The sequence below is a fragment of the Vombatus ursinus genome, unplaced genomic scaffold, assembly GCF_900497805.2.
Source record: "Vombatus ursinus unplaced genomic scaffold, bare-nosed wombat genome assembly UNPS02014802.1, whole genome shotgun sequence".
Lineage (NCBI taxonomy): Eukaryota > Metazoa > Chordata > Mammalia > Diprotodontia > Vombatidae > Vombatus > Vombatus ursinus.
This window is the reverse complement of record NW_020954580.1, coordinates 8,792,624-8,816,379: the sequence shown is the minus strand read 5'-3', so window position 1 is coordinate 8,816,379 and position 23,756 is coordinate 8,792,624. Positions and strand designations below refer to the sequence as shown.

Below are 23,756 nucleotides of genomic sequence, written 5' to 3'. Positions count from 1 at the left end.
ATCTATGATGCTATGATCTCTATGGCACCTTCCCAATTCCTCTAAAATCCCATGACCTGTGGCCCAGAGCTCATTTCCCTATCCCATTAGATACCTTCTTATTTGCCCTGTTCAAATCTTATCAGAAATATCTCAGAGTGTTTGTAAAAGGGGCAAGAGGGAAACCCAGGGAACAAAATCTACCTTCGATGAACTGCCTCATCAGCTCGTAGCCAACAAAGGGATACCAAAGCTAGATTTGTCTCAAAGTCTAAGGTAAGTTGGTGGAGAGGGTTGGAATCTTTCACCAAGCCTAGTCCTAATATAAATATTAAGGGATATAGGCAAGTAAAAGCAGCCAAGTCAAGAAATAAGGGAGGTATTGAGGTCAGCAAGCCTCCAAGTCTTGTTCTCAAGACAAAAGTTTAAACTTAGTCAGCCTATGTGTGAGTCATGTCAGCCACCTTCCCTCCATCCACTGACTCTCAGATCACAAAGAGAATGCATCCTGGGATTCCACCGTCACATGCCACCTTGAACTTAAGGGTCTAGGAAATATCAAAATCCATTCTTTCACATGCTAAGCAGAAAAGGCAGGAGAGTTTGCAGTAATTTTAGGGCAAAGAAAGCAAAAACTCATCTACTTACCACCACAAAGAGGTACCTCTCTGAGAGCTCCCAATTTGTTGGGAAAATATTTGTCTCTTCAGCAAGTTTTAACAATATCTCCCGTGCTTTCCTTGTGTTCTGAGAGTCACTGATGGTGCTGAGTTTAGTCACTGATAACAAGGAGTCTGCTTCCTTCTGAAAGCCTAGAACAGAAAAGTTCATGATTGTAAAGCAGTGGTTTGACTAGAAAATGATCTCCCTACAGAGAAATGATCGTTTTCTTTGGGATGCACGGGCAAAGTGGGCAAAATCTTCTGTATCCCTCTCCCATCTCCTTGCGGTCTCTCTTACATAATCTTAAGTATTCATTACCTCCTCACACCTTTATGCTTCTTTCTGGGTACCCAAAGCCACAGATGGGAAGACCCACCCATCTCAGCCAGCCCTCCTCCTTAAAACTATGCACTTCATTCTTCCTTCTAGCTTCCTCTTGATCCAAGCTGCCATGTGGTGCAGTAGAAAGGAGCACTAGACTTGGAGTTAGGAAACCCAAGTTCAAATGTCAATTCAACTACTTATTAGCTGTGTGTGACTAACTCTGATTCTCAGTTTCCTCTTTTGTGAAATGGAGATAACAAAGTAGTAGCTGCTTCACCAGCTAGAGAGCTGTGTAAGTGTGACTCATTGTCATTCCCCTAACAACCTACTTGAAATAATTCATGCTAAAGTGTGAATTGTATGGTTCTCTAAGAGTGTTCACATTTTAGAACAAGAGCTCTAATATGAATCCCTAATGCTAACTCTGGCAGAACCAACCCCAAGGCCAAAAGAATAGAGTAGAATCACTTGACTCTATGTCATTAAAAGGTTGTAACCCCTGCTCTAGTATATTTCTGCTTCCATAAAGGAAGACTTGCCCCTTTTGAGATTCATAAGATCATAAATCAGGAGTTATAAGGAACCTTGGAGACCATCAGATCCAACCCTCTAATTTTACAGATGAGGAAACTGAGGCAAACAGTGGTTATGTGATTTGCCCAGAGTCACAAAGCCAATAAGTATCTGAAGATTGAACTCCTGATTCCAAGTCCAATGCTCTATCCAAAACTGATAGGGATAATTACAGCTCTTACCTCCCAGGGTTGTTTTGAGGTTAAAATAAATAAGTAATATCATATAATAATATAAAATAAAGTGCTTTGAAAACCTAAAAGCACTATATAAACACTATCATCATCATCATTATTATTAACAAATAAAAGATTTTTTTAAAGTACAAAAAATTATTTTATTTGGTACCTGTATAAGAATAATAAAGCTAGCATTTTGCATATAGCAAGGTTTACAAAGTGCCTTATCTTATTTGATTCTCACAACAACCCTGGGAAGTAGGTGCTATTATTATCCCCATCTTATAGATGAGGAAACTGAGGCTCAGAGAGGTTAGGTTTCTTGCCCAAGGCCTTGCAGCTAATAAACGTTTGAGACAGGATTTAAACTCAGGTCTTCCTGATTGTCAGTCCAGCACTTTACCCACCACATATGCCCTAGGAACACACAACTTTAGAGAAATAAAAATATGGTACTTAAAAACCAAGGTGTGTGTATGCATCACTGAGACATAGTGAGTTATGAGATAATGAGACCATTATGGGGCTTTTTTTTAAAAAGCCATTGTATGGCTTTAAGAGAGAAATCAGTGAGCAAATAATTCACACAGAGTAATCAGGCAATTACTGGGGCACTTTTAGTCAAATCAAAAAACAAAATGAAAAATCCAAGGATGATAATTTGGGAGGAAAATGTTTTTCTATGTCAGAATATTTTTATAAGAATGTGTGCACAGTGAAAAAAAAAAAACCACACACACACCAAACTTCATTAAATAATCACAGCCCCTCAAAATGAGCCTGGTGGTCCCACCAGAATCCATACCTAAATCTTCCAAAATGCGTTTCCATCTGTTTCTCACTTCCCTTCGAGTTCTCCGTAAGGTGTAGATATCATAGTTGAATTTTTGCCATTCCTGTAGGATAATCATAAAATAAAAAGTCACCTTTACTTGTACCTCCCAAAGTGTCCCTATAGCTTGCAGGCTTTTTAAGCAAATGGGGCCAAAGTACTTGTAAACCATCTATCTCCTCCTCAGTCTATAAAAAGCAACTGCCATAGGTTCAAACACACTACTACCCAGATCCTACTATGACAGAGCCTTGGCTGGCATTAATGAGAAAGCATCAAACAGTTGCATTTCTCCACAGGCTGCCCTATCTTCCCACTGTGGAGGAAATGGAAAGCTTACAGATTTTGAGCTAGAAGAGACCATAAAGTCTTCCCATTCCATGCCCCTCATTAGACTACTTCCTGCCTGAAGATTTTCTACAGCAGCAAATGAAGCCTTGCATTGTGGAACCTGAGCCTTTCACTGCTGAATTGGAACTGAAGGAGTCAATACCAGTAGGTGTCCCCTGTCAGAGTGCCCTAGAATGACCCATCCAATTCGTGGAAAAGTAGGCTCAATGTCTGGGAGACTAGTGCCAACTTCAGGCTAATAAGAAGAAAGAATGTTAAACCTATGATCCCATGAAATCTGGCCTGCAATCACAGCTCTTCCAGCTTTGTAGGAATTCAACAGAGCTTGTGCTCCCCTGATACAGCATTCAAGAATCCAGGGTCACCCCTCACTTCCATGAAGAGGGTAGAACTCCAGTGGTAGGTATCTCATGGCAGGAGCAGGCTAAGAACAAAACCCAGGCTCCCACCTTCTGCACTAACTCTGCCTTTCTTGACAAATGGTACTTCTCAGGCACTCAGCAATTATCCAAAATTGCCCAATTCTGCAGACTTCCTGTTCAGCTGCTCTTATAGGGAGCCTCCTTGTAGGTCATAATTTTGAAATCTGAATCTCTCCACTCTCTTCAAAGGAAACTTGAGCTAGGTATTTTTTAAAAGGGCAGTTACTGGAAAGTGTTTTTGCAAGGGCCCATAAGGGGGTCACATTATAAATGATCATTTTCATACCTCCCCAACCTTCTGTTTCCTGGAGCTTAACAGAACAAGGATGTTGGCCCTATATATTCACCATAAAGCCCCATTCCAGGGGCTCTGCCTAAAAGGACATGCTTCTAAATGCTCTATTTAAGGGGTAAGTCTCATGATACCTTGGCTCCTCCAATTTCATGGAAAACTCTTTTCTCTTCAATGAAGACCTTTATTCTCCAGTCTAGTTTACTATTTCAAGGGCACAGAGAATTTGGTGGCCAGGTAATTCTCACAGATCGGCTCACACTGTGTGAAGTCACAAATAAAGAGAGGGTTCCCAGAATGCTTTATCATGATCACATGTGCTGACTAGCCTTTGTGGTCCCAGCTTTGGCCTTGGGATTTACAGGAGAAAAGTAATGATGAATTTATACTGGTATCATGTCCTGGAAAGAGTACTGACCTAGGACCCAAGAAATCATAGGGGAAAGAGCAAGGGAAGGGAATAAGCATATATCAAGGGCCTAATCTGTGCCAGGCATTGTGCAAATATTATATCGTTTGATAGTATTAATATTAATCAGAGGAGTATAGATTTGGAATTAGAAGAGGCCTTAGAAGTTACCTAGTTTAATGCTCTCTTCCACAGATGTAAAGTGACTTCATCCCCACCACTCAATAAACTCAAGTGGATCCCTATTTACCTCCAGGGTCAAGGATCAAGGGCAGCTAGGTGGCACAGTGAATGAACTTGCAGGTGTAGAGTCAGGAATGCTTATCTTCCTGAGTTCAAATCTCACCTCAGACACTTAGTAGCTATGTGACCCTGTGCAAGTCACTTAACCCTGTCTGCCTCAATTTCCTCATCTGTAAAATGAGCTGGAGAAGGAAATGGCAAACCACTCCCACACTTTTGCCAAGAACAGTACCAACAAAATCAAATATGCCAAGTCTAAAATCTACTTCTTGGCTTTTAAAGCTTTTCACAACCTCACTCATTCCTACCTTTGTAGGTCTTTTTATACTTTACTCCCCTCTACATACCCTACAATATAGTAATACTGGCCTTCCTGCTCTTCCCCACATGGGACAGCTCATCTCCCAAGTCCATACCTTTCCATCGGCTGTCCCCCGTGTCTGGTTTGCTTCACCTCCACCCTCCTGGTTTTCCTGATTTCTGGTAGGACTCAGCTCCAATCCAACCTTCGACAGGAAGCCTCTCCCACCCCAACCCCCATGAAATAGTACACTTTACATTAAACAAAAGAATAGCAGGAAGATAGTGACCTATCCCAGACCTATTACTATTAGAATTCCATCAAACTAGCTGAGATAAATGAGATAATGATTATCATCATTATTATTGGCTTTATATAGCACTTAAAGCATTCAAAATGCTACATATGTATGTGTATATGTACATATACACATGTGTGGATATATGTATATATATATAAAATCTTATTTGATCCCCACAACTATGCAAGGCAGACATTATTAGTGTTATTTAAAGATGAAGAAACTGAGGCTCAAACAAGGCCTTCAGAAAGCCAAAAAGTGTTTAAATTTAAAATCCTTAAAATTTAATGACAACTTATGAGCCTGAAATTTCAACAATTTCCAGGTCACATGACCAACAAGATGGAGGAGTAGACATTTTCTCTGACCCTGAAAATGACTTAAACATCTCCAAAATAGGAATTAAATGCAAAAGATACAATTTTACATGTCTAGGACACCAAGAACCAAATAAGATAACAATTCATTGTGCTAACAGCTGAGAAGGCTAATCTCTAATCCCTAATGTAATTACTCAGCTGCTTCTCCTCTCATTAGCCACCATGCTCTGAAAGGGCTATACAAGCCAATCCAAAGACTTGCCATAGAAATGAAATCTGATTCCCCAAACCTCATGCTGGAGAAAAACAAAAGGTAGATGCTTGTTCCGGCTGGGACTGCAATTGGAAGTACTCTATGTTATATCAGGGCTCAGCCAGAGAACTGAGAAACCTGGGGCAGAATGCCAGCAGGGTTGGCACTCCACTAAGTCTTAGGGAAAGAGCCCAGCATCCAACCAGTGCCAATTCTGTCTCTATAAGCCACTTGGGGGCTCAGATTGAGGCCTGCGAAACATGAATTCCCCATTGTGGTGAAAATTTATTTAGTTTTGAGGTCCAGCTCCCAGGGAAATCATTATCAAAGAGGAAAGAGTCAAAAACTGAACAAGAGGAAAAAACTTAAATTAGAAAATATTTTAGGAAGAAGAAAACTCAGTTAAAGATGTTGAGCATAAACTCAATATTTTAAGATATTAAAAACAGAAAGTAATAAAGTAAATAAAAATAGACATGTATAAATATTGTAAGACAAACAAAAATGAAAGCAACAACTGATGAGACAGAGGAAACTGGATTCTCAAGAGAGAATAGAACCATAATAAGATGTTCCATAATGATAGGAAAGAAAAATAAGAATTGTGAAAACAGAAAACACAGTGCCTGACATACAGTAAGTGCTTAATAAATGTTGATGGTAATGCAAATATACAGAAGTAAAAGACAACCTGGAAGAAAATAAGCAAAAAACAATAATGTTAAAGAAAACATAATCTCTATACAAGCAAAACATATTGATCTCAAAGACAAGATGCATGGACAACTTAAGGATTGTAGATCTCCTAGGAGAATACGAAAAATTTTTTAAAAACTGAACATCATAATGCAAGAAAAAAATATAAGAAAATTACCTAAAATTTCTGAACACAGAAAACAAAATGGCAAGTAAAATATCCACAGATTGCCTGCAGAAAAAAAAAAACTATGCTGCAAAACTCCAAGATAGTCATTCAATTTAACAATTCCATTAACTAATAATAAATTCTTCAAGCAACCAAGAGAAAGACCTTCAAATATAAATGAAAAAAAATGAATAACACAAAATTATTCTGTACTCACTGGAAACCATAGGAGGGAATAGGAAAATGGGTTCCAAATAGTAAAGGGGCTCAAGAAGCAACCCAAAATGATATATTCTGAAAACCTGAGCCTAAACAATGAAAGAAATAGATTCTTAATTTTTTAAAGAGGTTTTTAAAGCATTCCTACTGTATCTCCTTCAGGAATGGGCATGTCTATAATGGGGGGGGGGGGGGAATGGCACCAAAGGCAAAGTCTGTGAGATAACAACATAAGAGCTGTTTAGAAGAAGATATTCAAATGCGTATCTTACAAGAGAGAAATATAGAAACTAAAGATGAAATAAAGAAGTATAAGTTCCATGAATCAAAGAGTAAAAAGTCTAGAAAAGACAGAAGGAAAACAAACAATGAAAAGAACAAGGTGGGACTGGATCCTTTTTAGAAAAAAAACAGAAAATGAAAATTTTAAACTAAAGAATAATAAATAACAAATCAAAGTAAGAAGAGAAAGGGATTTCCCTGACTACTTGAGAAAAGAAAAGATATGAAGATTTAGATCATTACATAAAAGTGAGAAGTTAAACAAAACTCAAACTAGGAAAAGGGATAACAAATGCAGGGAGTTGGCTTTGAGGGTAAGAAGAGAGCTTTTAGAAAAAGGCCTATGTTAAAGTATAATAAGCAGAAGTAACTAGAGACTACATGTCTTTACAGAAGAATAAGGGAGGGAAATCTAATTTGAGGAGGGAGGAATCATTAGAGATAAATGGAGGAAAATATAAATCTGTCATAACTTTAAACGTGAATGGGTTAAACAATCCAATAAAATGAAAAAAGTGACAGATTTGATAAGGACACAAAATCCCACAATCCATTGCTTACAAGAAACACACCTAAAAAACAAAGACACATACAGAATAAAAATTAGTGGCTAGAACACAATATACTATAGATCAAGTGAATTTTAAAAACCAGAAGTTTCAATTACACCATCAGATAAAGCAAAAACAAACATTCACAACATAAAAAAGAGAATCAAGGGAAAACATTTTGCCAAAAGGAGCTATATATAGAAAATAAAATGATATCAATGTTATATTTATATGTTCCAAATGTTTTAGCAACTAAATTTATAAAAGAAACATTAATTGAATTGTAAAAAGACATAGACATAGACTTCACCATCTTGTCTTCTTTCCCCAGGAAACTCATCATTGGGAAAACTCATTCTCCTGAAGCAAGATTGAAATCAGCCTTGGTACTCACATCTCATCAATATCCTCTGGTCATCTGATTGAACTCTCTGACTAGAAAATAGGGATATGAGCTGCAGTGCCTCCATTTAAGAAGGGGACCCAGCACAGTCTTCTCCTCATTTCCCACCAGCTACCTTTACTTTTAGATTTCTTTATCATGCCCCAACTCCTGGTGCCTTCTCCCTGTCCTCTCCTTTCCTCTACCAATCCTCCCACTTTTCAGCTTCTTTTTGAGTGTTGTCTTCCCACCTCCATTAGATTGTAAGCCCCTTGAAGGTAAAGACTGTCTTATTTTTATTTGTATTTGTACTCCCAACCCTTAACATAGTGCTTGGATCATAGTAGGTGCTTAATAAACATCTATTGACTGACAATGGTAGCAGATAATTTTAATTTCCCTCTCTCAGTTTTGGACAAATCTAACAGAACTAAAAATAAAAGTGAAAATAAAGAATTGCTTATTTTAGTACAAGTTTGAATTGATATAGCACTGTTTCAACAAGTAATAAAAAAAGTCACAAGTTTGCCTTCCCTTAGAGATCAGATTTTGTTCTTGATGGCACGTGAAAAAGCAGAAACTGCTTGACACTTTTTAATAGATTAGACCTTCCATGATGCCAGCCTGACATTTGACCAATTATCTTTTAACTTGAAACAATTGTAATGTACTATCTTTCATTCTTAGGCTCATTAATAATAGATGAAAGTCAAGGCAGCAGTTTGGCAGAATGAGTGGGTACAGCCAACAGCCATGCAGAATCCAAGAGAGTCCATATGCTTAGTGATCACACATGCTAAGGACACTAAATAGATTCAGGACTCATTTTATGTTCACTTTCTTTTAATCTGAAAGTATCTCCTGAGGTGAGCTAGAACTAGCTTATAAGGGCTCTTGAGAGCTTATTAAATTTGCAGTGTGAACATTTACACCTTGTACTAAAATAAGCAGTTAAAATATTTTAAACTTTTTGCATTTTTAAAATTAACTTCAAAAATGAGTGATTTGTTCATCTAGAATAGGGGCTCTTAACCTGGGGTCAATAAATTTGGGTTTGTAAACATATTTTTAAAACTTTCATCATAATTAGTTTCCTTTGTTACTCTACGTATTTTAGCTTATTTATTTAAGAACATTATTCCAAGAAGGGGTTCACAGACTAAACCTGACTGCCAAAGGGATTCATTATTCAAAGTTAAAAACCTCTGATCTAGGGGCAGGACCTGAACCCAGCCCTTTGACACCTAATCCAGTACTCTATTCACAGTGCCATGCTAGTATAAAATGGTTGTCAGGGTGGGAAGGACAAAGTGTTTATGAGAAAAGGAATAACTTCAATATGATTTGCTGATGGATTCAAGGAGGACAGGTAGATTCAGATTTAGTATTCTTTTCAGGTTTCATCTACAAGAAAGTAAAAAGCTTAAGTTTTCTCAAACTGATCTTATGGGGCTCTAAGAAGACCAGGTAATTTGCCAGTCAAGTGTCTCCCCTGGGGAGATGTGTTAGCTTAAACAGATGTCCACACCTGGCATCATTTCCCCTCATCCCAAAGGCTACTCAAGAAAAGCTGCCAAATAGAGATCTCACAGCACGGATGCTGCTTGTGAAATGACTGGGGCACAACCTCTTATGCTACTTAGCCAAACCCAGATCAGGGGAGGTGACAGGGAGACAGAGTTTTTAAAAAGTTTTAAAAAATAAGAGTGACTTGGGGCAGCTAGGTGGTGCAGTGGATAGAGCACCAGCCCTGAAGTCATGAGGACCTGAGTTCAAATCCGGCCTCAGACCAAACACTTGACACGTACTAGCTGTGTGACCTTGGGCAAGTCACTTAGTCCCGATTGCCTCACTAAAACAAACAAACAAACAAAAAATAAGAGTGACTGGCACCATCCCTTCCCCCAGCCAGAGCTGTTTGCTACTCTTTTCATTTATATCACTTTGTCCACCCTTGGTACCATGGACAGACACTACACACAATGGGTACATTGTACTTTATGCAAAAAAAGTATTTCCTTAATGAAAGAATCTCAACTATAGCAAAAATGCATTTCATGCAAGTGTCTTAAATGAGAAACTGCTTCAAGCAATCCTGGAGTTGCTAGATTTCTTACTGCGCTTTCCATCATCACCATCAAAAGTATGTCCATATATCTCTGGCATTAGGCCAATCTGTGTACTAGATACCACTAAACAGACACTTGCCCCAACCCTCAGAGAACAGTTCTGAATAGAACACTGACTCAGAGACGTGTATTTTAATGGTACTAAGGTGGACCTATAAAATCAGATAATTACTGCATAGCTAAATACATAAATAAGAAAGTCTGCTTTTGGAAGATACATATTTATGTACACCTGCAGATTAGCCAAATGTTCCTGGATGAAGGTAACAGTTTCTGCATAGGCTGTAGGACAGGTGAAATTGGAACCATTCAATCTCTTCCTTATGGTTCCCACCACCTTATGTCATTAAATAAAAAACCTTTGGTAAGCACCTATTTGTATCTCCTAAATGCTCTTGGACCAATTCCTAAAATAAATAACAGGTTTTTTAAGAGGAGAAAAAAGTTTTACACATTCAGCTTTTTTGCTGTCCATTTTGCTTATTTTCCTTTTATCCCTTTGCTTCAGGGAACCACACTCCAAATAGGTGTTTTCCAGTGTCTTTGAGGGTGTCCACCATAGTATCCAAACAGAAAAGGGAGATTCCCTACAGATATGGAGGTTGTCTACATGTTCCTGTTTACAGATGATATTGTGCTAATGGCAAAAAAGTTTGAAAAATTTTAGAGCTTCCTTAATGAGATCTACAAACACTTAAGAAGAATTTAGCATAACAATATATACATACAGACAGACAGACACACACGATGAGCATGTGCTCTAATGGAAAGTGGACTGGATTAGCAATCAGAGAACATGGGTTCTCATTCCATATCTGCCACTTACTGTGTAACTTGGTGCACACCACTATAATCTCTCTGGATCTCACTTTTCTCATCTGAAAAATGATGGAAGGAGTTAGAAATGACCTCTAAAATCCCTTCTCACTCTCAATCCTATGGAGAAGAATATTCTCCTTTTGTCTGGTCTGTGATATATGCAGCTGGACAAATAGCCCATAGAGTTGGGCTATCAATACATAAGCTTGCTCCAGAACTGAATAGAAGGAAGAGAGCGGGTTGGGCTGTGTTTTGAAAATTGCATGGCCTTTTCAACAATCCCAAGCTACTCCCTGAAAAAAAAGGAAAGAAAAAGAAAAAACCAACTCATCCTTTTAACAGCAATGTTCTTCCAGTGATGGCTGCAAATCATAGAACACCCAATCTCCAAGGAAACAAAATTTCAGGGTATAGAAATCACTGGATGCATAAATCTATGGTTCTGTGAGATAAGTGCTGGGGGGAAAAGATTGAACAAAATAAAACATTATAACTAGAAGGAACTTTAGACAGCATTTGGTCCAACTTCCTACCCATGTAGGCATTCCCCCTTCCCCCCCCATCACATTTCTCATACAGGATTATCTAACCTCTAATCTGCTTTTTTAAAAAAAATTCCAGTAGCAGAAAGTTTACTTTGGCAGAAGGTAGACTTGCCTTTTCCATTGTTGCACAGTTCTAGTTATTAGAACCTTTTCTTAAAACCTATACTGAGCTGCAAACTGCCTGCCTATAATTTCCACTTACAAAATGAAATACATAACATTACAAAGGAAACCAATTATATTGAAATAGTTACCAATATAAAAAAAGTTTACCCCAATTTAAGAACCTCTGCTAAATGACCTCTCATCACTCACTTGACTCATATAATCTATGAATCTAAGTAGCCTGGAAGCCAGGTTAGGGGAGTTATGGATAGGATAAATTTTTATTTGTGACTTGGAGGAAACCTGTCAGCACCAACACCCTTATTCCATCTTAGCCCTCACTCCTGGTCCCCAGACACACTCACTTATCTCCTTTCACTCAATAATGCTATCTTGGATCTAAGAAAGAAAGCATTTATAGGACTTTCCCACAGAGTTCTATTCTGCAGCAATGCTAGAAACTGTCAGGGCTGACGAGCCACATACAGGAACTTAGCTATTTTCTTTCTCTCTTTGTATTCTGCCTCCCTTCTCATTTGATCTAAAGAAAATATGTCATTCAATCATCCTTCCTTCCCTGAAATGTCAGGGCAGGATTCTCACCACTCTCCTCTCATCCTTGGAATATAACCTGGTGTGATATGAATGGCCCCTTCAGACCTCCAGAGAAGCTTTTTAAAGAAAAGGCTTACTTACACAACCAGTTTCATTCATATGATTTACTTTATCCCCAAAAGTTAATGAGCTCCATACACTGGAAACAAACTTGAAACTTCTAATTTGGTTTCGAGTGGGAATCCAAATCTATCTCCCTAAAAATGCAGATGGCAAAGACTTTTCTGTGGGATTTACTTTCTTTTCCTGAAAGGTACCTAGTTTCATTGATCATGAAGCAACTAGGCACCTGCCTTAACCTGCTATCACACATTAGACTAAGCATAAGGCAGGTGTATGGGTCAATCTTTTAAGGAAATGTCAACCATCTACAAGGAAGACTGTCTGGCAAAGACTGATAATCACTGACTTCCCTTATTGGGGGAGGGGAAAGGCAGAGTCCAGGGGTGGGAGGGAAAGTGGTCCAATCGTAACCCAGAAAAGATGGAATGGAAGGAAAGGTCCTATATAATCTCCATCCATCTCCCATCAACAACTTACACTAGCCACAGCATTCATTATTTGCTAGATCATTTTCACACATGCTTTCTCCTTCCATTGTAATGCCTAGGAAAAGAAATGTAAAAATATCCAACATTTCTACAGTGGTTTGGGGTGGGGGGAGTGATGGGGAGGAAAGGAGATGAGACTGGACCTTTGATTTCATTGATCTGTGAGTTCATAGGGAAGTCCCAGATGAAGGGGCTCTCCATCAATGTCAAAAAGCACCTTATGAATAGAAGAGAGGCAGCTGGAGTACTAAGAGGTGACCTAGTATATGTCAGAGGCAAGGCTAGAACCCACATCATGGCTCTGCAGTCAGCTCTCCAACCATCCTGCCACGCTGCCTCTCATGATTTTGTACTTTACAAAGGGCTGTCTTCACAAACACCTTTTAGTAAATCATAGTACCTTTTGTACCTTTAGTACCTTTAGTAAATCATAAACCTTTTGATTACTGGGGAAACTCTGAGGCTCAGAGGGTAAGTGTCTTGCCTTTAATCACACAGACAGCAGGTAAAATAAATGCGACTCAGACCCCCAACCTACTGACGCTAAGCACATTGCTCTTTCTAGAATACGATACTGCCTTTCCTTAAGAATACTGTATTACCAGGTCATACTTGGAACACTGAGATGCAAAGAGAACTGAATAACCCATGATGGCCAATTTACTCTATGTTCAGAAAAGGGTAGCTAGTATGTCTAGTCATTTGCATTACACAGAGGTGCCTCCATTGTTTACGTAAGGCTGTCCCTTACAGCTACATTCCTGACTACCCAAGCAAGACCCCAATGCAGAGCAAAAGAGGGAGAAAAGTAGAAAGAAGGGAGGCAAGGTACTAGACCTTAAGCATTAATGGCAACTCTAAAGTAGAAGGAAAAGTGGAGTAAATGGGAATAAACCATTAGCCAAGCACACAGAGAGGACACACAGCCAGGCTTGTTCTCAATGGAACCTAAGGGACCAGCAGCTCTTGTTAAGCTAGAACCAGGAGGGGAATCATGATAGCTGCCTAGGGACAAATCCTTTCACCTCTCATGTTCTAGGAAGCTGAGACTCTAATAATTGCAGAGAAGAGGCTCATCTGCACTGATAGAGGGAGTGCCCTCACTGTGAACTTCTCATGCTGATGAAATCACAAGAAAAGTCCCTGCTCTGACCTGTAGGGTGAGGCTACATGATATCTGAGCTCCTTTCCAACTATGACATTCTCTGAGTGCAGTGCTAGGAAACAGAACACCACTGAGGGCAGTGATTGGAGCCCACTCATACTGGCTCTCCATAGTCAACTGCTAAATTTTCAGTGCGTGCATTTATACCTGGGAAATCGGCAAACATTACAAACCAGGGCTTGATTTATTGTTCTGTTGATTGTCTAGACAAGAAAGTAATGGATAAAATGTAAATAATACAGATTGAACTTAAAAATGTGTCCTGTGTCCACACACACACACACACACACACACACACACACACACTCAATTTATATTTATACTTACACTTCATAGGTGTATTTGTTTTTTGTTTTTTGTTTTTCTTTCATTTGGTTGGTTGGTTGGTTTTTTTATTTACCAGCACATCCAGGTATTCAGGCTTACTCCTTTTCACTCTCCATAAGGCAGGGAGAACAGTGTAAGGGAGAAGTAACCTCATGCAACATTACACTTTGCCCACAGTGGGGCAGACCTCCTCAGGTCTACCTGCTTCTTATCACCTGCATGCTTCAGAGCCAAAGCTCTAGTCAAAATTCAGGGTCCCCAGTGAATAGCATACTTGACTGATCCAGTGGGCTTATCTATATACATTGCCTCCCTAGAAAGGGGATGATTTTTGATTAAAGAATGAAGCAACTCCAAGAGAGCCACATGGGGGCATTTAGACCCATTGTGTGGTAAAGAATTTATTCAAACAATCTAGCAATTGGAAAGCAAATTCTTTTTGTCCTGTTGGTCCACCCAGCTTGTGCGACTTTGACCAAGTCATATAAACTCTCCATTTCCATGTCTGTAAAGTGAGAAGAGTGGAGCAGATGATAGCTGAGATCTATACCTTCCAGCTCTAAATACTCTGGTACCATGAACCTATAATCTCTAAGGTTCCTCCAGCCTCTAAGATTCCATGAAGTTTGGCTCCAAATCCCACAGCTAATCTTTATATTTCAATTGTGTTCATTGACCAAGAATTTTAAAAATGATTTTTATCATAATTTACTATAATTTCTCATATCTATGCAAATTCACTTTAAATACAAATAATTATAAGAAGATGTTATAGCTTTACTTTGAAATAAATATTTTTACCTTCCTTTCTCTGGTATGTGCAAATGTTCTGTGTCCATCAATGCAGCATGGTCCTTAAAAGGTATTCTTAAATTCTTAAATTACATTTAAATTACAAATGGCACATCCATTTAGTTTGTCTAGGTGGTGCAGTGGACAGAGCTCCAGGCCTGGAGTCAGAAAGATCTGAGTTCAGATACAGCCTTACTAGCTGTATGACCCTGGGCAAGTCACTTAGCCCTATTTGCCTCTGTCACTTAACCCCAATTGCCTCACTGAAAAAAAAAAAAAGGTTAAGGCCAGAGTCATGGCTTTTTCACCTCTCTCTATATATATTTTTGATATATGGGGATCAAATGAGTTAACATATGTAAAACATATTATAAATTTTTCTACTGCTGCTGCTGCAACTACTGTTACTACTGGTACTACTGTTGCTGCTGCTGCTGTTACTACTAATGCTGCTACTACTACTGCTACTGCTATTAATGATGCTACTAATGTTGCTATTGCTGCTGCTGCTGCTACTACTACTGCTGCTGCTGCCTCTACTACAGTCACAAAGCCAGGGGTCAGCAGAAGCTCAGAAAATCTAAAGCTTCACTCGGGAAGTCCTTGACCTAATTCTTTATCTGGTTTTTCAGATAATCTGGAGGCAGTTTATAACTGCTAATGCTGCCTATCTGCCAGCAGAGTAGTGAGGGAAATTAAACTAGGAGGCAGGTTTCATTTTTTTTTTCCAGATTCAGGGGTTCCTTGGAACCCACTTCCACCAAGCCAGATGGATAAATCTAATCAGGCTGTTCCCACTGGAGGGCAGGGTGTATTGGAATGATTCTTTTGTCACCTTGAACCCCAAATCTACTGGTTTATTTCTTTCACTGCCAGCCCTATTCAAGTATTTGAAGGGCTTTCATGTAGGGGGAAAAAAGGATTAGATTTTGATCTGCCAGGCCCCAGAAGGCAGAATTAGGAGCACTGATAGGAAGTTCTAGGTAGACAGATTGAAGCTGATTGTAGGCAGTCCCAGAACAGTGGCGAAGGAGGCTAGGTCTGGAACCAGAGAACACTGATCAAGTCCTGTCTCTGCCTCTTACTAGTGACCTTAACTGAGTCACTTAACCTCTCTTGCCTCAGTTTCCTGCAAATGAGGCTATAAAATCCATACAAAATAAGGGAATTTTACTGAATGATCTCTGAGGTCCCTTCCAGCTCTAACATTTATGAACCTATGAAAAAAACTTTATAACAAATGGGCTTCCAATAGAGGCAGTGAGTGGATTCCTCATCTCTAAGTCTTGAAGCAGAGAGTAAGTAGATGAGCACTTGGTAGATGCCTGAGAGGGGATCCTTGATCTGGTCGAGGCTAGATCAAAGGACTCTGAGTTCACTTCTCATTGTAGAACTGGCATCCTGGGACTTGTATGGTTAAATTCCCATATGGGTAGAGGAGAAAAGGACAGGTTTGTTGACCAGCCAGAAATGGACTACTTATTCAACGGTTGCTACAAGTTACCATCTCCAAGGAGGGCTGCCTTGTTCAAAATAAATGACATTTACAGATATCTTTTTCAAGCTTTCGAAGGGCTTTATGGATATCATCTCATTTCAGCTTCATGATCATCATGTGATCTCATTTTAGAGGGTGTCAAACCTGGGCTCTAAGAGGTTATGCTCAGAGATGCTCAGTGCTCAGAGATGTAAGAAATGTCCAAGACAGAATTTGAACCCAGGCTTTCCTGAGTCCAAGTCTGACATATTTCTCTTCTATTCAGGGATCCTTAACCAGGATCTATGAAGTTAAAAAAAAATTTTGATAACTGTATTTCAGCAGAATTGGTTTCCTTTGTAATCTTACGTAATATATTTTATGCACTTAAAAACATGATTTTTTTAGAAGTTATTTTATTTTTAATTTGTGGAATAAAAAAGAATTTCTATATCACAGTACAATAAAAAAGATGGTTGCACATAAAACTGAAAATCTACTAAAAATAGCACAAGTTGCTATTCCTTTCAAATATACAACAAATTTATTATGTAATATTTTTCTTTTTTCTTCCCTCCCCCCCAAAAAAAAACATGATCCTGAAAAGGCCTCCTTGGTCTTCATCTGATTGCCAAAGGGGTCTATGATACACACAATAGAATTGAGAACTCCTGATCGCCACCATACTGTTTCTGTTAGTGAAGAGTCAAATGCATGTTCTCTATTCTCTGTAAATCTCACCTTTCTTGAAATTAACTCAGAAAGCTTAACTAAGGGGTAGTAGCACATTATCACAAAGCCATAATTCTTCCAAATGTGGAAACTAAGGAAGAAAGCCAGAAAGAGTCTGGAATGGTCATGTTTTTGTTGTTATGCCCACTCAGCTGAGTTATTACTAAGCAGATAAGCTTCTCAACATTGCGTACTATAGAGCTGACTTTTGTAGCTCCACTCCTTATTTCCTACACTACTCAGATTCATAGAACCAGAAGGACTTTCCAAAACTTAGTAGATACCTCTGCATCAGGGAATAATAGTAATAACTACACACACTTCTAAACTGCATTTGGTTTTATAAAGTGCTTTTTATAAAGCTAATTTAAATATTATTATTCCCATTTTACAGATGAGAAAACAGGGCTTTGAGGTGTTATGACTTGCCTAGGACCGTGTGTGTGTGTGTGTGTGTGTGTGTGTGTGTGTGTGTGTGTGTGTGTTTTGTATACACAAAGAATCACAGAATCACAGGATTTAAAGCTGGAAGGAACCTCAGAGATCATCTAATCCAACTTCCTTGTTCTCTAGACGAGTAAACTGAAGCCCAAAGAAATTAAGATACTGTAACTATTATAGTTAAATGAAATTTCTACATGTATAGAATTACTTGAAATGGGATTCAAACTTATGTCTTCTAACTCAGTACTCTTCCTACTCTATTATGTTGTGTCCATGGCCTAAAAGAAAACAAGGTAGATGAACAAAGAAAAATAGGATTTAAACCTAAAAAAGGTTCAAAGCAGGCAGCCAGTGGCTAGAGTATTGGTCGTGGAATCAGGAAGATCAGAGTTCACATCTGACCTCAGACCTTGGGCAAATCATTTCACCTCTGCCTCACTTTCTTCAACTGTGAAAATGGCATCTACCTCCCAGTGTTGATGTGAGGATCTAATGGGATAATATTTGCAAAGTGCATAGAGTAGGCACTATATAGATGTTACCATGTTATAATAAATTTTATAACGAATATGTAGATGTTAATTGCATTCAAGCCCATCTAGGCCAATTTCCTCATATTATAAATGAGGAGACTAAGGTTCAAGATGAAATGACTTGTCCAAAGTCTCACAAGTAGAACGCTGAGGCAAGATTTGAACCCAGGTATTTTGCCACTAACGTCATTATACCATGGTACTTTTCAAACCTAGTTCTCCAAACTCCTATTCTCTTTTCACCACACCATGCTACTTCTCCTATTGGGAGATTTCTGGCCTCCTAGCAAAATTCTACAAAAAGAATCCAGTCCCCTATGGCCTATTACTACCAGAAACACCAGTGCTGTGTGCATTGAAGGGTCCTATACTTTCTGGGGCCCCCAAAAGTGCAAAGGATCTAATGGGTGCTCCCAAATGACTGTGTCACCTAGGTACATGAATTAGAAATAGCCACCAAGAAGCAGTTTTCACCATTTCCGTTAGTAACCCAGTCTAGTATCTAATAACTTCATTAAAGACAAATTCCTTTAACAGGTAAATTGATTATTTATCTGGTTTTGGTAAAATCCATTAAACAAAAACTTCACGTGTGTATGTATATGTGTGTAATATATATTATATTACATATAATATATATTGTGTATATATATATATATATATATACATACACATATGTATGTATATGCACACACATATATCCTATCCTCACTTAATGGAAAACCTGTTATTTGGAGTTCACTAAAATGTATACTTTGTTCAGTATTTATTTGACATGGCCTTCAGGGAGTGTGGGATGGAAGACATCAGCAGAGAGGAAGGCGTCAACACAACCCAATAAAGACAGCAACAGAATCTGGAACATGGACCTTGGCTCAGCAGAGCTGTTAACATCAGCAGAGCTGGACAGAAAAAGGGATATTTAGAATAATTAGGTAGGGAGAGGAAAAAGGAGAAAGAGGAAAGAAAGAAGGGAGAGTGACTGAAGGCTTGCAGTTCACTTTATTCAAACTATCAAAATCAGGTAAAGAACACCCTCTGTACAGCACAGGAAGAGTTTTTCAGCTCAGTATGATTTGAATCAAGTGAAGTAATTTTGATGTCCCAGGATTTTCCTTGAGGTTTTGAAAGGTTTGTATTTTTTTTCCTTTTGTAGACTAAATATCTCATATTGTAGAGTTAGCCCCTTTCTTCTACTTGGTTTTCTTTAGAAGAGCAATTGAGAATAGCTTATCATGAACTATCTTACTTATAATTATCTTCTCTATATTTGAAGTCTATTATTAAGGATCCTTTTCTTCTCCAGGTTAACTAATCCCAACTCTTTTCACCTTTCTTCCTGGGTTCTATTTTCCAACTTTTCTATACTTTCTATTATCTTTTCTGAGCTCTCTCCAAATTACTTTTTTTTTAAATAGGGAGCTCCAAACTGACTCAATTCCTAAATAAATCTAATTACAGTTTCTGCATACTTAATAATATGCAGAAATAGTGTTTCATTGTCACAAGTGGCTTTCAAGCAAAGATATAGAAGATTAGAAGAGAACAGAAGACCCAAAGAGTCTTTACAATCTTAAAAGGCAACTTGATATAGTGGAAAGTGTGTTTAACTTAAGAGTCAGGAAAACCTAGGTCTGAATCCTGCCTCAGAAGTTAAAGTTTTGTGACCAAGAGGAACTCACTTCCCTGAGTCTTGGATTTTATCATCCATAAGATGGGAACAATAATTGTACCTATCTCACAACATTACTATGTTATATAACATGCTTTACAAACCTTATAAATATCAGCTATTAGTATTCATAACATTCATCCCATGAAAGTGGAATCCCAACAACATCTGGGTCTTCTCATGGCTTCAAAAGGCAAATATTCTAAGATGTTTCCATTGAACTTACAATATTTCACAGAGTCTCATTTTCATTCCCAGTAATCAAATACGTCTCCAAATGCTACCAATTCAAGCCAACAAATATTTATTCAGTGTCTATGATATGCAAAGTACTTTGCTAGGTTCTGGAAATACAAAGACAAATATGAAACAATCCTGGCCTCAAGGAATAATAATAATAGCAAACATATAGTGCCTTATGTTTTGCAAAGTACTTTATAAATATTATCTTATACCATGCTCACAGCAACTCAGAGGATAGATGCTATTATTATTCCCATTTTTTTTTACAGATGAGGAAACTGAGACAAACAGAGGTTAAGTGACTTGCCCAGGATCACATAACTAGTAAGTGTCTGAGGCCAGATTTTAATTCAGGTCAGGCGCTCTATCTACTGCTACACCACCATACCCCAGTGTGTCACCTTCTACAATATGCACACAAAGAAATAAATATAGCCAAATTTCAGATTTAAGTGAGCACCAAAAACTAGGGCGATGTGCAAGGCTTCCTGTAACAGGTAAGACCTAAGCTAGGAAACTAAGGATTCTAAGAGAAGGTGAGGAGGGAATACAGCCAAGGCATAGGGATCCACCTTTGCAAAGACACAAAAATGGGAGATGGAATGTTGAACAATAATCCAGTTTGACTGGAAAGTAGAAGGCTTGGAGAATTCTCTTGACCTCTTGGAAGAGCCCATATTGGTCAGCAGGGGTCCAGTGACTGTGGGTCAATGATAGTAGGCCAAATTGGAAAAGAAAGATTTAACAGAATGCTAAACAATCTGCCCTCACTGATAGCCAATTCAGACTCCTGGGTACAGATTCAGTTTTTATAACCTTTCAGGCCCCCAGAAGAGTATATGGCCAATTGTCATCATTCTGAGGCACCATAGAATAGAAAAGTAAAGTATTTCACAGGAGATGGTGCGGTAAAGAAAGGGGGAGGAGGGTCCCTCAAGAAAGAAAAGGGGAATTTGGGGAATGCATGTGGCAAGATTTATATTAACTGAATAAGAGAACATTCCCTGTTCAAGGACAAGAGACATGACAAAGAGACCAAATACTTTAACAATTGTGAAAGCAATCCTTTTAGATAAAACTGCAGAGTCTCTTATCCAAGGTCAGCAAGTGTTTGCTGGAACAGTGAATGAGACCATCTACTTTACATAGTGATTGGAGACTTTCTAATATTACTCTACAAAATGGTTGGGGGATTTCTATATTTTCAGTCCATCCAGATGTATTGAAATGATTGTTTCCTCCTCCCTACCCCCCGGCCCCACACACACAAATGAATGGAGAGTGATGTGAAGTAAATTTGGAAAAGTAAGTTAAAATTGGAACTTTAAATGCTAGGCTGAAGAATTTGTATTTCATCCTAAATGGAGTAGGGAGCAAATGATCATTTTTCAATAGGAGAGCAACATGGTCCAATATATAAACTGGAAACATTACATTTGAGTGCTCTAGGGAAGCAGGGGAGACCAAAAAGATTTGGGAGTTAAATACCATGTAAAAAAAATAGCCTTTTAGTAATTACCTAGAAACAAAGGATACCCCACTTGTTTATAATTAAACACCAGGTTTTATTAGGTGCTAGTTATGGGCACAAGCTGAGACTCACAGTCAAGTCATCACCTCTACCTCTTGAGTCCTGAATTCAACAGTCATTAGCATTTTTGAAGTCCAATTATATTACTTCCTTGTTGGATATCCTGCCCATTAGCATAGTAGGCTTTAATTCATCCAAATAAATCCCTCTTGGCAAAGATACTGGAGTGGTTTTCCATTTCTTTCTCCAGAAGAGAAAACTAAGGCAAACAGGGCTAAGTGACTTGCCTAGGGTCACACAGCTAGTAAGTGTCTGAGTCCACATTTGAACTCAGAAAGATGAGTCTTCCTGACTCGAGGTCCAACACTTTATCCATAAGCCAGGTGGTAAAGGGTTACTGATTGGACGAAAGGGAAGTCTGTGAAGCACCTTTGTGTTGTGGTACCCCAAGAAGGCATTAAGTGTCAAAAAGTCCGGAAATACCAATACCCCACCTTCTAGAAATGTTTCAATGTCAATGGCACTGACCACTAAAATAGAAAAATCACAAGTGGGTGTGAAATGGACTGAAGACAATGATTGCTTTCATTATGTGCCAGCTCTCTATCAACAAAACTGGAAATAGATCCCAATAGTTATTGGAAAGGGCTTCATATGACTTTCTGTCACTAGGAACCTCAGCTCCAAGCAACATAACAATGCATTCATGACCTGAGCAGGAGAATCATCATAGAAAAAACTCTGTCCCTAGATTAGATCCCTAGATTAGACAAAATGAGATTGTATTGAGGAGCTACTAAAATCTGAAGGGAGAAATGTTGAAGACCTCAAAATCATGGAACATCTCCACTTAATACAAACTCCAGAAATTATGCCTAATAATAACATGAAGGACAAAAACACTGGTATCTCCAATGATTTTGAAAAGGAGATGGTAATACTTAGACTGGAATTTTTTCAAGTCCTTTTTGAGTTTAATAGCATGAATCTAATTACCAGACCAACTATAACAATACAGAGTAATATCAAAAAAGCTGCTATCTTTTTTCTTTTTTTATCTTTTTTTCTACTAACCATTCTGAACAAATGCATTTTTCCCACTATATTTGACAGAAAGTAGAAAAACATTTCAGGACCTGTGCACAGTAATATATATGGTAGCCACTGCCATGATAATATAAAAAGAATGATAAGAGGAAAGGTGATGCTCTCAAAGAACGTCACTGAGGCCATGTGTCAAACACTACCATGACAGAAGTAGAGAGCCCACTGAAGATCTCTTTAGGGCAGCTAGGTGGTGCAGCGCGTACAGTGCCAGGCCTGGTGTCAGGAAAATCTGAGTTCAAATCTGGCCTCAGATATTTACTAGTTGTATGACTCTGTGCAAGTCATTTAACCCTGTTTGCCTCAGTTTCCTCATCTGTAAATTGAAGTGGAGAAGGAAATGGCAAACCACTACAGTATCTTTGCCAAGAAAACCCTAAATGAGGTTACAAAGAGTCAGACATGACCAAACAACAACCTTTTTATATACTTGGTTGTTTCAAGCAGCTCAGAATACATTGTGCTTAATATTCCTAGGACTTTTTGTTCCATCCTTTTTGTTTCTCAGACAATGCATTCTTTTATTGTATTTAGAAGATATATTTTAACGATACCATTAATAAATTTTTTAATTGCCAAATGGTATTACCAAGTGGTATTTTAATACCATTAATAGATACATTTTTAGTGTTTAATGGTTTAACGTTTAATTTTTGTGTTTTTTTTGCATTTAACATTACCATTAAAAATGCCATTAACAATACTATTAAAAATTAAAAGCTGCAAACAACCATCATTTATAAATATTGCCTTTGTAGATTATTGCAAAACCTTTGACTCACTTCTGCACTTATGGCTTTACTGCCTCTGTTGATTCTCTTTCTGGATATTTTTACCTTTATTGATTATTAAAATCTGTTCTGCACTCACGGTTTATTCACATGCTGAAAATATATAAAACAGACCCAAGTATAATGAAAATTCTACAATATTTAACATCCATGTAGAACTGTTCACTATTTAAAACATGCCACCAGCACAATAACATCATGAGAAATTCATATAAAATGTGGTGACCCAATATAACACTGAACATAAAAGAATGATACAGCAGGATAGCAACTTGTCCCAGGATTGTTTCCATCTGAATTCCATTTAAAAAAAAAGCATGTGATAATAGTAGTAGTAGTAGTAATATACTGGAACCAGAGCATTATCACAGATAAAACTATCACCCATAATTACTCACACATAATTTTGTGACCCACAAAAATTCAAGAATATTTTTATA

The 23,756-nt window shown here is 38.2% G+C and overlaps 1 protein-coding gene across 2 annotated transcripts in view; it reads right to left on the bottom strand.

Annotated features, from left to right (window-relative positions):
* MREG (melanoregulin) overlaps nt 1-23,756 on the bottom strand; it is a 68,332-nt gene that overhangs the window by 3,203 nt on the left and 41,373 nt on the right. For both annotated transcript variants that reach the window (XM_027873703.1, XM_027873704.1), the window contains exons 3-4: nt 2,524-2,614; nt 628-791 (exon numbers count right to left, since the gene is read on the bottom strand). In XM_027873703.1, coding sequence (XP_027729504.1) covers nt 628-791; nt 2,524-2,614 — 255 coding nt within the window. The remainder of the gene's footprint in view (nt 1-627; nt 792-2,523; nt 2,615-23,756) is intronic.